At 45.7% G+C, this 15,529-nt stretch overlaps 1 protein-coding gene across 1 annotated transcript; it reads right to left on the reverse strand.

The window, feature by feature from the left end:
• Positions 1–229: 229 nt before the first annotated feature.
• On the reverse strand, positions 230–14,674 carry acvr1ba (activin A receptor type 1Ba). Its single transcript, XM_049017110.1, has 9 exons — positions 14,490–14,674; positions 4,994–5,233; positions 4,392–4,643; positions 3,616–3,846; positions 3,307–3,474; positions 2,956–3,112; positions 2,525–2,649; positions 1,946–2,076; positions 230–1,844 (listed from the first exon to the last, which is right to left on the reverse strand). Exons 1-9 carry the CDS (start codon positions 14,578–14,580, stop codon positions 1,719–1,721), a joined length of 1,521 nt encoding a protein of 506 aa, XP_048873067.1. The 5' UTR covers positions 14,581–14,674; the 3' UTR covers positions 230–1,718.
• Positions 14,675–15,529: the final 855 nt, after the last annotated feature.

Raw genomic sequence — 15,529 nt, forward strand, 5'->3', positions numbered from 1 at the left:
CGGATAATTCCAACGCTGGGAACAACAATAGTTTTTACTACTAGAAAAAAAAAAAAACACAAAAATTTATACAACTTATTTACAGTTTGTGTATGGAGGAAAAGGGGAAAAATGGACAAAAAACATTTTGCAAGTATGTTACATGCAGGTATATTTACAAGTATAAAAAACGTTTTTCCAGGGAAGAACATGAAAATCTATAAAAGCTGTATAAATAAATATAGTACCGTTGAAGTTGTAAACGTTCAGTTTATTACAGATCATTTGTACCTTGTATCTCATGGGGAAAAGAAGAATACAGTAGTTTGTGAAGTGGGACGAAATGACTGGACTCATCTATGTACAGAATACAGATATTTTACAAACTGCCATTTCATTCACTTCATTTGCTCAGTGTTTCGGATACCATCAGTGAATAAAGGGAAAAATTATCTTTCGGGACTAGCAGCATTTTGAGCCTGAGTGGCAATGTCACCAAGAAACCTCTCTTTTCCTGCAAACCACTCTCACTATACACTCTGCAACTGGCTGTAAGTGGTGACGTGGGGAGTCTCCGGCTCAAAGCCAGTCCATCTTACTGGTTGCACAGCACTGTCACATTAATTGGCTTCCCTGGTGTCCTGCAAACTCATCACGGCTACTTCTTGGCTGTAAAGGTTACTGGAAACCTTCACCGTTTCAAAATGTTGAGACCGATGCATATACAGCACGATGAAGCATTCGACGCTGTGATTATTTGGAAAGGATTGTTCGTGTAAATTACTGAAATGATGGACCAATGAGAAGCCCTGTGACAGCAGATCTATATACGTGAGCAGTTGATTGGTTCAGACGCCTCGGAGAGCTGCACATCGGCTCTCAGAGGAGTGGCTACAATATGAGCACCACTTTGACACCTTTGCAGGTTGCGCACCAATCACATGACTTTTGGACAGTCTCCACTTGATTTGCGAGCACCTGGATAGTAATTACATCAGCTAAAAAGAGCCTCTCTTCTCATCTTGAGCATGTGGCTCACACAGTTTGGAACAGTACGAACGCTCTCCGTCACTAACCTGTGTGGTAGGTCCCCCTCTCCAGCCTGTGTCCTGCTTCTCTGGAGCTAAACACACGTAGGAGATGCTACACCCTGCCTGTATGTTTACAAGGCAATTTACCTTATTTTTCTAAAAGTTTTTTTTTCACATTATCAGCACAGCAAAATAAAGCAGCCTTGCAGGGAAAAGAAGAAACACCAAGTAAAGCGAATACCACAAAATTAATAAATACCCACTAAAAATCCCTAAAACAAAAGTTAAAAGAAGGTCGCCAGAGTTTTTAATATATATATGCGCGTAATGGAGAAAGTTTAAACAAAAAAAACAAGAATAAAAGAAAAAAAAATCACTATCATTACAATTCCCGCCATAAACAGAAAATGTTGAAAGTAGTAGCACTTAAAATGGGCAGCCAGCTCGGAAAGGGCCGGACAATTATGGGTAAGGTAGGGTAGGGGGGGCTGGGTGGGTGTGGGGAGAGCTGGGCAGACAGCAAACAAAGAATAGGTGGGAAAGGAGGGGCCGAGTTCTCAGTAGTTTTGGCTGAAAATGTGAGGTAGGCCTCGTCACAACCTGTACTGTGACTATAAAAACTGGCAGGTCTTCTTAAAATTGTCCTGTGTCTCCTCTTTTGTGCGTCTCCAACAAGAAGCATAGTAAAAAATGACAACAAACGTGTGCTCAGATCTTGATGTCCTCCTGCACACTCAACTGGGACAGTGTCTTCTTGATGCGCAGAGCTGTCAGTCGGGCCGCCCCGTTGGCGTACCAGCACTCCCGCATGATCTTCGCCATCACACGCAAGGCCTGCGTGGGGGTGGGGGGGGAGAAAGGGGCGTCAGGTTCAATGGATAGATGGAGGGCAGCCGACACACAGTCCATGCGGCAAGGCCGGCCCGACCTCGTACCTCGTAACTCTGCCACCAGTTGGGCACACTGGGGCGAAGCCTCTGCTCACACACCACCTTCCTCATCTCCTCGATGGACGGGTCAGGGGGTACCAGGTCGTAGTAAGGCAGCTGGTACTCTTCGTGGACTCCTGGGCACATGTACAGTGTCCTCACAACCTGGATGTACTATGGAAAGTCCACTTTGGCCCTAACTAACCTGCATCACGCTACAAAACAAGGCATCGGCCTGTGCTTGACACTGCTAACACCATTGTAATCTTACAGGCACAAAACATTTATGTTAAAGCGTCATTTAATTAATGAGTTTCAAAACTAAACAGGGTATTGCCATGGAATACAGCATCATAACATTCACTAGTTCTGACCCCACCTTGATTACGAATTTCAAAAACAGATGGTGACTTGTTCATATTATAGTCCAACCTTACCGATTAGCTATTAAAGACATTTTTTGTAATTGAAATAGTTTGTCATTTGCCAGGGCTACTGTTTTGTCGTCGTCGTGAACCATAAAACGTGCTCTGAAGATCTGGAAGGCACTGCGCCCGCCTGCTTTGATACAACCCGGCATCTCACCTCCAGCGTTGCAGCGGCGTGCGATCTCCCAATACACAAGGCCCAAAGCGTAGATGTCGGCGCACTTGAACGAGTCAAAGTGCTTCATGTTGATGGTCTCATCCAAGACCTCGGGAGCCATATACCTGACATGCAAGACAAACTGTCTCAGACTCACAGAAACCACATGACTTCCTGTCCATTCTCCCGTTTCAGTTGAAACATACAAGCAGCAGAACCGAATCTCTTACTTGAAAGTGTCATTGGGCACCACAGTGGCCACTATGCCACGTTTACTAATCAAAATAGGCTAAAGGCTTCTGGCCGGTAACATCAGAGTGAGGAGTGACTGTGTTAGAGGCAGAGCTCTGAGAAGCAGGTGGCCAGGGCTGCATGGTCGGTCTGGAGGCTGGCAGTGGGGATGCAGTTAATGTGGAGTATGTGTAGTGTACCTCTTGGTTCCTACACGCTGGTTGGGAGCGATGTCGATGGTGTCTGTGATGGACTCGTGGCGCACAGCTAGGCCCAGGTCTGCGATTGCACACGTGCAGTTCTTCTTCACCAGGATGTTCTTGGATTTGAGGTCGCGGTGGGCGATCCCCGGCTTACCTGAGGAATGAAGCGTGGATTCACCTCATCGCATCATTCGTATCTCCTTATTGCAAGTTACCATAGCTAGATATTTATCGGAGCAAACTTCTGGCAAGTGACCAACTGCCGTGTGCGAATAGCCCCAGATCTTCACCCTCCTCTGCGCCGACTACTGCCTCACGTCACTCGATAATCAAGTTCGACGGTCTTACCCTGTGTGCCTAGGATCTCCATGTGAAGGTGGGCCAGACCGCTGGCCGCCGACAGCGTCAGCTTAACCATGCCCTCGATGGAGACCGTGTAGTAGTTCAGGTAGTCAAACAAGGAACCATGCTCGTGGTAGTCTGACACCAGCCACAACTGAGTCCAGGTGCCGTTGTCTGCGGGACGTCAGATATAGTCTAGTGAATGAGCCAGAAGATGACTGACCCTGGAACCCCTGTGACGATCCACACAGAGGTCCAAGTGCTACGGTTTGACCAAAAACAGACTCCCTGACTGTCAGGGTCGAGCGTGCCTACCCTTGTTGTCGGCCGCGATGAAGCCGAGGATGTTCTCATGCCGAAGCATGATGGTCTGGTAGATTTCAGCCTCGCGGAACCAGGAACGTTCCTCGCGGGATGAGAAGATCTTGACGGCCACATCGCCACCGCGCCACCTGCCTCGCCACACCTCCCCGAAGCGGCCTTTCCCGATGATCTCCTGCAGCACGATGGTCCGTGCCACAGTCCGCTGTACAAACAGGGGCAGGCCTGGCAGACCAGCCCACAGCACATTTTAGAGGCAAGCGAGGGTCACGCGTATCGCATTACACTCGGACTCAAGCGGATAATTTGGCACGGATTACCAATCGAGTGGCAAACAGGCTTTGGTGTCTAGTTTCAGGTGACCTTGTGTTGCTGCCATATTAGCTTACGTGTGTCCCCTGCGGGGCGTCTCTGTGAGAGACCCTTTAGCATCTGGGACTGTGCTGAGCACTTTAAAATAGTAACACTGGGCAGTAATTACGGCTAACCTGTAAAACTGGGCTCTGGGTGCGATAGAGGAAAGGACTGTGTGATAAGGGGATGGAAGAAAGGAAGGAACAGGGGCGGGATGAGAGCAGCCAAAGGAAGGGAAAAGAAAAGGTTTTGACACGGACACAAAGATAACAGAGACAAGAAAATGTGCTGGACTGTGACTAAGTGTAGGATTGGGCATCAAGGTCTGGGGTATGGAAATGAGGAACACAGGATACACAGCAGTGAAAGGGTACAACACCCTCAGTGGAACACTGAGGGTTCCGGTTTCTGCATACCAGAACCAGAGCCGGAGGTGGACAGGTCAAATATGAGGTCCTGCAGGGTCTTGTCCTTGGCCAGATAGAGATGGTCACAGGAGGGGTCCTCCACGTCCAGCCGCTGCCGGTGGCTGTATGCACGCTGGTGGTGCTGGAAGAGGAAGACGCCCACGACCAGCAGCACGCACAGGAGGAACACGGGGCCCGCGATGATGGCCACCAGCTCCACGGGGCCCAGCCAGCCCTCACCTGCCTGCTTTTCTGCCGTTCCTAGAGAGGGGGGAGCCATTAAGACAGATGTTTGCGGGGACTGGCTTACATGAGCGTAGAAACACCATGTGACCTTTACATGGGACATACATGCGAGTTTGAACAAAAGCCACATTATACTGCATCGAGGGGGATTCCGTCTATGACGGAAATCCTGTTTCAACAGTCACAAAGGCGAACAAAGGGAGCAGGGGGACTTTCTTCGATCTCTCATCCACTACTAGGAGAGACATGGCAGGAGCGAATCATTGCCCAAATTATAGTGCTAAATCAAACACAGGATTGGGGCGGGGTCGGGAAGGACCCCACAGTGTGAAGCACGTCCAGCGCACAGCTACACCGTGCCTCACCAATGGGGGCCTTGAGGTCGACGCTGTTGCAGTAGTCAGTGTAGCAGCAGTGGGTGTTGAGCAGCCCCTCGGCGCTCAGGCAGTAGAAGGGCTGCCCCGGAGGCACCAGCTTGTCCTGCGTGATGCAGATGCGGATGTGGAGCTCCTGGCCCTCGATGTGGGAGGTGGACACCATGCAGGCGCCATCTGTCTCGCACTCATAGTCGGTCTTCTCGCACTGCGTGCAGTTGCACCTCAAAGCTGGTCAGCAAGGAGCAAATGGAGAGTTAGGGGGGGGTGTGGGTGAGACCGGATGAGTATGGTGAACATGTGGAAACGAGGCTAAGCGATTATCATCCTTAGTCGAGATGTCTGGAAACTGATCACCAGGGGGCGCACAAAATAAACCAGAATGACAACGCAAGCTCCTTCACAGGACTTAGTAATGGCTCCTGATTGATTGACAGTGTCACATGACACACACTACAGCTGCAAGTGAACTGGATAAGACAAGGTTGTGAAGTGGCAGAAATTGAGTTTTAGTTTAATGGGTTGCACAGGGCTCCTTGTACATGCATGCCCGTCTTAATGTGTCTATAGTAGCAGGAGCAGCCAAACATCCAATGGGTTAGACGGGGATGCAGTGACATTGCTGATTTACTAAAATTTCTACTGCTAAAATATCCCATTGCAGAGGGGCATAAAAATACAAGTATTACAGAAATATGGCCTTTTCCATAGCACAGCCATTGTGGAACAGGCAGCATCCAAAGCCTATGGAGAGGCCAGGGAGGAGATGTTCCAGTTTGGCTGTCAAGAGACATTGACTGTGCAGCGGGTGCTGTGGAAATGAGGTGTAGCACTGTAGGACAGCTCATGGCTAACGAGAGACACTCCACACACACACAAAGTGCTGCCTTATCCTGAGTCCTAAACCAGAGCTCAGTAACGCACTGCTTCAAATGAACACTCTTTTCGTCACTTAAAACTGTATTTCATCCACTTTGACTAAAATCAAAACCAGGAGATCTTTCTTGAAATGTTCACGCACTCATTTTGTTGGAATGACAATCTCTCCATTTCTCTACCCTCAAAGTCCACGTGCCATTATTTGCTCATTGTATTTAAACAAAAGCAAAACATAATTCCACATCTATTATTATGCAAAGGTTATCGCTTGAAATTGCCACTGAACCGAATATACAATCTCATGTTTAAGCTTTTCTGCCCCTGTTATTACAGGGCTGCCTCACATACCAGACATAGGATGTTTCAGATCAAATTTTGTGTGATGGGAATGACAGAGTAGTGTTCTACACTGGGGTTTGGAAGCGTTATTGGGGGCTAAAAGAAAGTCCTGGCAACCACACACAAGCGCCAAGCAGGCGTCGGGATACCAGCAGACGTCTAACAGAATCATTCCTTGGTGGCACCGTCCGAATGTGCTGTGGACGGCAGCCAGCCGATTACGGTATCAAATCTGCAGGTTTCCCATAACCCCTCTCTGGGTTGACCTCACCACTCCCACAGGCCAATGCGGGAGCCGGTTGCGACATAAACATCCACACTCATATTGCAACACACTTCTGAGACAAGCGTGTAAAACTTATGGCTCCCAGTTCATGTGACAGAAACCACAAAGTACCAAGTAACGGGAGGTGGAGCTTCTCCAAGCTGACAATGGTGTGCTTGCACAAGGAATTTCCTGTCCATTACAGAGGTGGCCAGGCCCTGATAAGGTGGAAAAACAGCCACTATATCCACTACTGAGCCCATGACTGCTGGAATGTATCTCATGTTATGCTAAAAAGCCAACAAAAAGCTCTCTCTATTGTCTTACTCAAGTAATCTATACTGGCAAACTGACAGATCCAATCATTTAGTAATTAATAATTCATAATAAGTAGTAGGACTTTTGACTAACCATATTTCAAGGAAAACAAATGCTGTGAATTTCCTAATGGCTTGCGTTTCCAGAACAAAAAATGTGAAGAAAATATTTCCTAATATCTATTCCACCTTAACCTTTGACTACAGGGTTAGATATGATCTCCAGTACATCTGCTTCAGTGTCCAACAAGATTAAGAGCAGGGATCCCATTCCTAGTGGGAGCCTTCAGTGAGAGCACTTCCAAAGGAGTGACTTTCTCACGGAAAAAGGACGATGCACACATCTAATGGAAACAAGTTCACATATTGCGCTCTTGTCCAGTCTAATGGAACGTAGGTTTGCATGTGGACGGTGTGGCTCAGCTAAAAGGGCACTGAGGGTGGAGTCTTCAGGCTATTCCTTATTACTCTTTCACCAGTCTGTCTGACAGTCAGCTCTTTGATTGTTAAACGGCTTGCTTGCTACAGGGGCCACGCACACGCACAGACAGTGCATATATTCCTGTCGTTGTCCGGAGTCTCTCTTCATTTCTATGGGCATAACCCTAATCCTGACTATGACAACCTTAACCCTTACCCAGCCCTAAGCTTAACCATAGGTAATAAAACCACACAATTCCTTTTGGCTATTATCTATTAATCGTAGCCACTGATTTTTATGAAATTGTGTTCTCAAAAAAATCTCCACACATGATCAAAATAAATACTTAATCGAAAAGTGTGGATGGATGGACAGGTACAGGGCACGAGCATAGACCACGAAAATATACAGATAAAAACGGTCAAGCCACATGGGTCTTTTGTAAAAACACAGATGAATATTTAAGATATAAATTAATTTAGGACTTCGGGATCGGAACAAGCAGACATCTACGGGCTCAAATCATTCAAGTCAGAGATGTTCAACAAGAGACTGATCCAAACCGTGTCGCTAAGACAAGTGCCCGCAGCTTAACGTCAATTCAGCCTCAATGCAATGAACTTAAATGAGAAAAATTCTTTTTCCAAGTTGTAGTATTGGTTAACGTAATACAGATTTTCCAAGTGTGAATAACACACATATAAAATCAACCCCTTCTCCTTGTTTACACAAACGAATGCCTTGGAACACAAGGAGCAAGAGAGCGGGATTTCTGTTTTCCCTGCCGTTGGCGACTCGAACAAAACAATGAGAACATCCAAGTGCATTAGGGTGTCTGGATAATGGGAGCCACGTCTCTCTGCATCGTCTGGAGACTCAGATAACGGTTCATTCAACGTTTTCCCACCCATTTATGATTACATGACAATTTCCGGATTGTGCAAAACTAAGTGATTCTGGATAAGCTGGTAGCCAAGTGAGAGAAGAAAAGAAAATGGGGGGGGGGCAGTTAAATAAGCACCAGCGGGATCCACAAAAACCATGCAGTGAATGCAGTGAATGTGACTTTTCCCGGACCGATCACCAGGAGTTCAGCATGACACCTTACTGACAGATGTGCATTGGTTGTGAGAGGAGTTCTCCGGAGCTTCTTTGTTTGGATATTTGCGCTCGCATGCATGCAGGAAGTCAGCCCACCCACCCACCCACCCTCCATCTACACCTCAACCTTTGGAAATCTGACCAGAAGAGCATCAGTACCATTGTCCTTCCTTTCGGCAAGAACTTTCCGGAGTGCATAACCGCAGTAGGTGACTGTTCTAATCAGATGGATAACAATGCGGCATGCGGGGTGTGTCTGGAGACACATGTGCGTACGTACGAGGGCGCGTGAGCGAGCAGTGCTGAACGGCGAACTGCCGCACACCCCGGAAGCCAGTGCAGCCGCACTGACCCTTTGTGTGAAAAGGCAGGAGAGAGCGCATGTGAAAGGGTTGGTGGGATACCTGCTGCTGGGTGGGGGGTTGGGGGCAGGGTTAAAAAAAGCAGTGGAGCAGACAGAGAGGCATTTAACCCCCAACTGCGAGAGGTCTGCCAGCAAGGCCAGCTGCAGGCATCATTAAACACAGTCTAGACTTTGACTTAAGGGATTGCCTTAATTTCACATGACCATTTTATAGCCACTATTGAGATTTAATCTCTACCAAGGAAAAAAAAAGGTTAGAATGTGAAAGCTGCTGCAATATGACCGTCACCCTCAAAAGGGAAGTGGTGCGACTTTACCGAAACTACGCATCGGAGGCGGAGTGTGATGCGAGGGACCTGCATCACTATTAGGTTAAAACGTCTAAAACAAACCACAGGGCTTCTCAGGAACTTATCGACATCAGAACTTAATGTCAAATCCATGCCATTTCTCAGCCTCTGACACTGCAGAATGACAGCAAATGACTTTAACGACTAACAATATAAATAAATCCTAATAAAGTCCCAGCAATGATCATCGCCTTCAAAAGAAGCAGCGTGGCGATTGTTTTATTGTTTAAAGTGCCGGCAGCTTCACCAAAGTACCTAACGGAGTCACCCAGGCGAGCTGTTCTGGTCTGTTCTCCGCTATAGCATAGCCACTGCCCCCGTAGTCACGTTTTCGTACATCCCGCGGGGTGCGCCAGCTCTAGGACCTGTCCCGGCTTTGGGCCCAGCTCCCGATCCAAAGCGTGCCACGCCGGCACCCCTCCCGAGGAGCAGTGTGTCATACTTCCTTTACGGGCCGCTCCGATCTGTCACGCTCCAGCGAGCCCTCGGCTCGCCTTTATTACACAACAGACACAAACAAAAACAGCCGTTTAACATCGTCTCAGGTTTTCTGTGGGAATATCCTGCCCTACCAAGGCTGCCGCTGCATATCGCCATCATCGCACTCACACACACACTGACTCGACATTTTGTTGGACATTATAAGTAACAAAAAGGCCTTGCCAAGTCCCCCTACATGCAAACTTGATGTAATGCAGGACTAATAGATTTACAATCCCCCACCCCCCTCACCCCCAAAAAAAATAAAAAACCCTCCAGATGGGAAAAAAAGGTCAACTGATGGTCTGGAATTTAGCGAAGTCTACCTTCAATAATAAATAAAAATTAGTATTAAACCATAATAGCACGATTACATAAATGATACACTGTACATTACATTAAAAAAATAAGGAAAAGACCAAGGAAATAAATCAAAACAATAACTGAAAGAGGAAAAACTAGAAGTAAAAGAAAACAGACACAGGAAATCATTCAGGCACCATGCCTCAGTAACACAATAACATCTCCCAGCCCAGGTCACACCAAGGCCAGTCTGTCTACATTTGCAATTAAGGTAATACACCCCCAAACAACCCTTTTCAATCAATAGTCATTACTGGACATTCCATTAACATGGAAATACCCTCCCCTGCTCAGTAGCTAGTCCGAGAGAACAGACCACCACCCCCAACCAAAACCCAACTTAACCATGACCCTGACCTCGGATGCATGACTAACAGCCTTCTCAACAGCCATACAAGCATCCATGCACAATTGTGCGTACGCACAAGCTCACGCATGCACGCGCACACACGCACACCCACCCACCCACCCACCAAAGAGCTGTTTGTAGACTCTCTGGCTTTCATCCTTAAAGACATGAGTACACACGCATAGTTACGCTTTGTCTGCTCATTTAATAAAACACAAATCTGACATAAATTGTTTCACTTGCCCCCCCCCCCCCAAGAAGCCCACTTTAAAAAATTTCCTAAGTTGGAACTTATCTTTGGCAAAATGCAGACGGGTTTTTAAAAAAAATACACATCATCAATAACGTTGATAAAATGTTCAATTTGTCCACAGTACAGAATCAAAAGAATGATTCTCAAAACTGTAAACACTCAATTCAAAGCGGTGCATTGTACTAATTAAATACCATGCAGTTTAATGACCTGAAGTTGCTAAACTGGCCTCAGTGTGTGCCCGTGTGTGTCTCTCCTAACGGCCTGGCATCCCATCCAGGGCGTGTCCAGTACTTCCTAGGACAGGCTCCCATCTCTCTGGAAGCTACACGAAAAGGAACCACTGACTAAAGAAATCTTTTCCACCCCTAAAAAAACTCTGAATAAATTAATTTTGTTAGCAATTTCAGTGTAAAGTCCATAAAAATAAATCAGACGTTTAGCTGATGCAAACCCCACAGAAAGAGGCCCGTGTCACTCTGGGCACAACGGCAACAGGGTAACGCAGAACTGAATGTTCACTTGTGTACGCAGGAGTGTCAAGCAAGTCCAGCCATGTCTATAAGAGGAGAGCAGAAAATGGGGGGGGGGGGGGGGGGGGAACAACTTTGGGCAGTGACTGTGAAAATAACGTAGTCTGCTTCTGACAGTAATATCAAACAGCGGGGGCTGAATAACCTACAGGCAATCTGCCTCCAGTCACACGTCTGGACATATGCCACAGGTATTTACCGTACATTTCAGCTACAGCATACTGAATTTCTTCAAGAATTAATATTTCATATCTGAAAGCCTTTTCTGGTTGCTGAAACAGGTTTAATTACACCTGGAATAAACTGTTCTACTTGTCTGAGAACAATTGCACTTCAACATAAAAAAAAGTCTGATGAAGTGCACTCAGATATCCCATTTAATTTACATTTAACTGAAAAGAGCCCATGGTTATAAACGTATAATCGGCTGGGTTGCTTACTGGAACAATTCAGGGTGAAATAGCCGCTCAAAGCCACTACGGTAGAGGTTTGAACTGACATCCTTCAGATAAGCAGCCCATGTCTTCAACCTCCACAATACCTGCTGGCCATCTTTTTTTAAGTAGTTAGATTAATAGCAGGCAAGTTATGATGATAATCTCATTGCCCGACCTGCCTTGGCATTTGTATCGCATTTAAAAGGTGGACATGTTTATGAACTGCCACTGGCAGATCTCCTAACCCGAAGGATTAGCAGAGTCAGCATGGGTCTCAGTGCACGTGTGAGCTCTTACGACCGCACTCCAAAATGCTGCTAAATAGGCCATTGGCCCCCGCTGCACATTCCTGCTTAACAACCCCCCCTCCCGCGGTCACCTCCACGCAAAGCCACCAGCCCAGCTGGTCAAACCTCGAACACGAACAGCATCACTTCAGCTCAAAAGACTTTCCCCTCTTTGTGGCCACTGTGTTGACAACGGAGTGTGATATTTAAGACACACAATCAAATGTGAATTTTCACAAAAGAAGAGGGGGGAGGGGGGGATCCACATAATTTTACAATATGCCGAATTATCTTTCCACTAAGTCTATTTCACTTGTATGTGGATCTTTTTTTTTTTTTTAACTTATGGAGGGAGTGGGTTACAGTTCAAACGAATATGACAGCACCACAAACCCAACAACCCTGCTGATGCAGTCAGAGCTCAAGAATCAGAGGATAGGGCAACGAATCTATTGCCTTCAGTGCGGCAAGCCGTGACAAGAGAACACCCTCCCCTCCTGAAGGGTGCGAAGTGACAGGTTCTAGGCCCAAACATGCAATCCTGCCATGGAAGTGTCCCTAAAAACCTTCTCTTTCTACTAGAACACTAAACACGTGGCATTTAGCCCATGAAATGAATATTGAAATTCGAGAGCATAAGGGTCTGCTATTCCCTATTCTAAATCAAAAAGGATGTTTCTCATTTCATTCTAAATCCACTATCCGTCGCCTTTCTGTGGAGTAAAGTGTGGACGCTACACCTTAAACAAGCAATCATGTAACTAAGTAAACATCATTCTTAACCCTGACTAGTAGAGTGATGGATTCATAATGACAAATAAAGGCAGCAGGGAAAAAATATTTAAACCAGAGACCGTTCGTGGCAAAAATAAAGCCGTCAGCGTCTTGCATGGAGGCAGACAAGCTCCGCCAGAAAGACAAGAGGCAGCTGTTCAGTCCGCCTCAGGTGCAAAAACGGCCACGTTTACCCTCATTTTCATCACAAAGCACCCAGACTTCAACTTTGACTTTGGTCTGGACGGGATGAATGCAAGGCTGCCGTGACAGTTGGTCACAAAGCGGCCCCTTATTTACATGCAAAGCAGCAAAAACACGTTACAGCGGCAAGGGCACATCTCGTTTTGTCATCGGGAATATTAGCTTTACTGCCCGATCCGGAAAACAACAGGCACTTTACCAAAGCGCGTTTTATCACCATTTACCTCACATATAGTTTTGTCCATGTTAGGATTACCTGACACATACACATATTACAAATCTGTCGCGAGAACTGTAAATTAGTTCTGTAGACAGACATGCTTCAAAAGACAGTCATTGGTTTAAACCTATATTAGTGATATTCAGTAAAGTGGGGGGGGGGGGGGGGGGCAGTCATTAAATCAAGCAATTGTCAAAGTACAGGCGTTTCTTTACTTTCCAATTGAACAAATTCGTACCGCATTCACGTATGGGCCAGCACACACACAAAATATATTATAAATTATTGAGAATTGCCATACAAATGTCACCCAAGCCAACCTGCTATGGTAAGAGGAACTTGATTTTTTAAAACGTGTGTTTCCCTCGATTGGTGGCCCCTTTAATTTAATGTAAATAAGCTTCAAGACAGCAGAAAAATCAGTTTGGAAGTAAAATTCATGAAGGAACAGGGTAAGGAGTTTAATGTGGTCGGATTTACAATCACCCGAAGCGTGTAACCTATAAAATCCGCTCCTTTTGGTTCGCTGTGATACGAGACTAATGGATCAAATAACTTTCATTACAACATACGGGTGCTTTTTAAATTCTGCGATTTCTTGCGTGCTGTGAATACACAGCACACGTACATACTGCTTTATCCTGGGCCATTATTATTACAAAACGCTGCTGTTCACCAAGAAGACTGGGCTGAACCCATGTCTGGTTTCATCTCAATGAAGGTAATCGGTGCCATTACCCAATGACAAAAATAATCTAGATGGTCAAGCACCATCTGGAGCCCCCAAACGTTAAATCTAAAACCTAGAAAAATACAAATAAACACTACAATGAAGGGGGAAAAAATATCCCCGTACGACCACGGTCGCTGTTCAATGACAATTTAGTTTGCTTGGCAGCTTTCAGTATCCATGATGAAGCAGCATCATACATTTTTCAATGGAAAATGGATTATTGTGCCGTCTGATAGCCTAATAACACCAGGGTCCGATTACTTTGCCATCTTACAAACATCAGTCCCAGTTAAGCTAGCTTAGCTTTCTCACGTTAAGGGGGGCAGCGCTACAAAGAGCCGAATAATACTTACGGTTATTAAAAAATAAACAAGTTGGCCATAGTCTCTAAATGACAGAAATAAAATTGCACTGCGGAAATCTATCGGATTAAATCCGTCGGATCGCCGAACGTGAGGCGAGTGATTGTCGCCCAGTCACTGTTAACAGCCATTTATCGATCGGAACAATACATGGAATCCGAAAGGTGGGATGTACAACTGATACCGAATCATTAACTTCAATGAACAGATTTAGCTAGATATAAATGATCGGTGATAAATTGCGGCAGGGGAAAAAATAATAATGCTAGTTTAATAGCAAGCAAACTATAAATCAGCAAGATCTCACGCCTGAGTGACTGTCCCAGGCAGCGCCATGTTAAGCGATCATGGTAGGAAATGCCTAGTACTCCAACTCGCCTTACGCATCGCGATAAAATAAATAAATAGGTACACAGGAGATAGCCGAGGATAAATCGAATGCTTTCTTGTACTTACCGACTGACGCTCTAAATAGCCCAGCCAGAGCCAGCAGTGTTAAAATCGTTCGTCTTGTAGCCATGTCTGCAAGATTCCCATCGCTTTGCATTGATACATTCAAAGTGTGATATTGACAAGGGAGCCAGACCTTAAACACACAGTGAGCGCGGCCAGCCAGGCGCTTAAAGGGATACGCCGCTTAAAGGGGACGCCGCACCGCTCCGGCCCTTTTGTTGCGGTGAGACATTTTCCCTTTCTGTGGCTGTGTGGGACAAACACAGTAGAAAGTAAGGGGCAGCCTTAGCTTAAAGGTTAGTTCGGGACATGAGTCAGAAAGCATATTTGAAACGCAAATCCAGACGAGCGTCTGTGCATTTGCTTAAGATCTGCCAACACGCGATCGTTGGCTGTGTCGCAAGTATGCGCATTTAGTCTGTATGATTTAAAGTTTTTCCTTCAGAAATTTTTTATGTAAACCTTAGCCACATCAGTAAATCTACGCGAATCGTTTGAAAATACATCCATTTTACGTCTTTCCGTATATATTCCTTAAATGAACGCGAATTCTTTCAATATGTAAAATGGTTGGTTTATGCTGCGCATTATGTGTAATATTAATCTTAAATAACATAGGAAAAACAAAAAGATGCTTTAGCTAATAATTGTAAGCCCACTATATTATTTTCTTTCAATAAATTATCATAATGTTCATTGGTTCTGAGGAAAGCCTTCACAATTTTGAATCCACAGTCATTCTGTACACGCACGTAATGTTTTAATGCAGAATAATGCAAAAAAAAAAAAAAGCTAGTTCACAAACAACACACAACAAGCATCTGTAAATGCATGCATAACTCAGAAGCCGATTCGTCTGGACGGCCTCCACGTTCAAAAGCATTGGCAAGCGACTGGATAAAGAGTGGAGTTTGTGAGAATCTTGATCTCAGCCACAAAATAAGCTTCAAAAGATTTTCTTCCAAGGCTTTCTGGCAAGAAGTGAGAGATGTGAGAATCTTCCAGACAGATGGGCTGGTTTGAGCTCTTGGCATAGGAGAAGA

This window comes from Brienomyrus brachyistius, chromosome 6 (assembly GCF_023856365.1).
Source record: "Brienomyrus brachyistius isolate T26 chromosome 6, BBRACH_0.4, whole genome shotgun sequence".
Classification (NCBI taxonomy): domain Eukaryota; kingdom Metazoa; phylum Chordata; class Actinopteri; order Osteoglossiformes; family Mormyridae; genus Brienomyrus; species Brienomyrus brachyistius.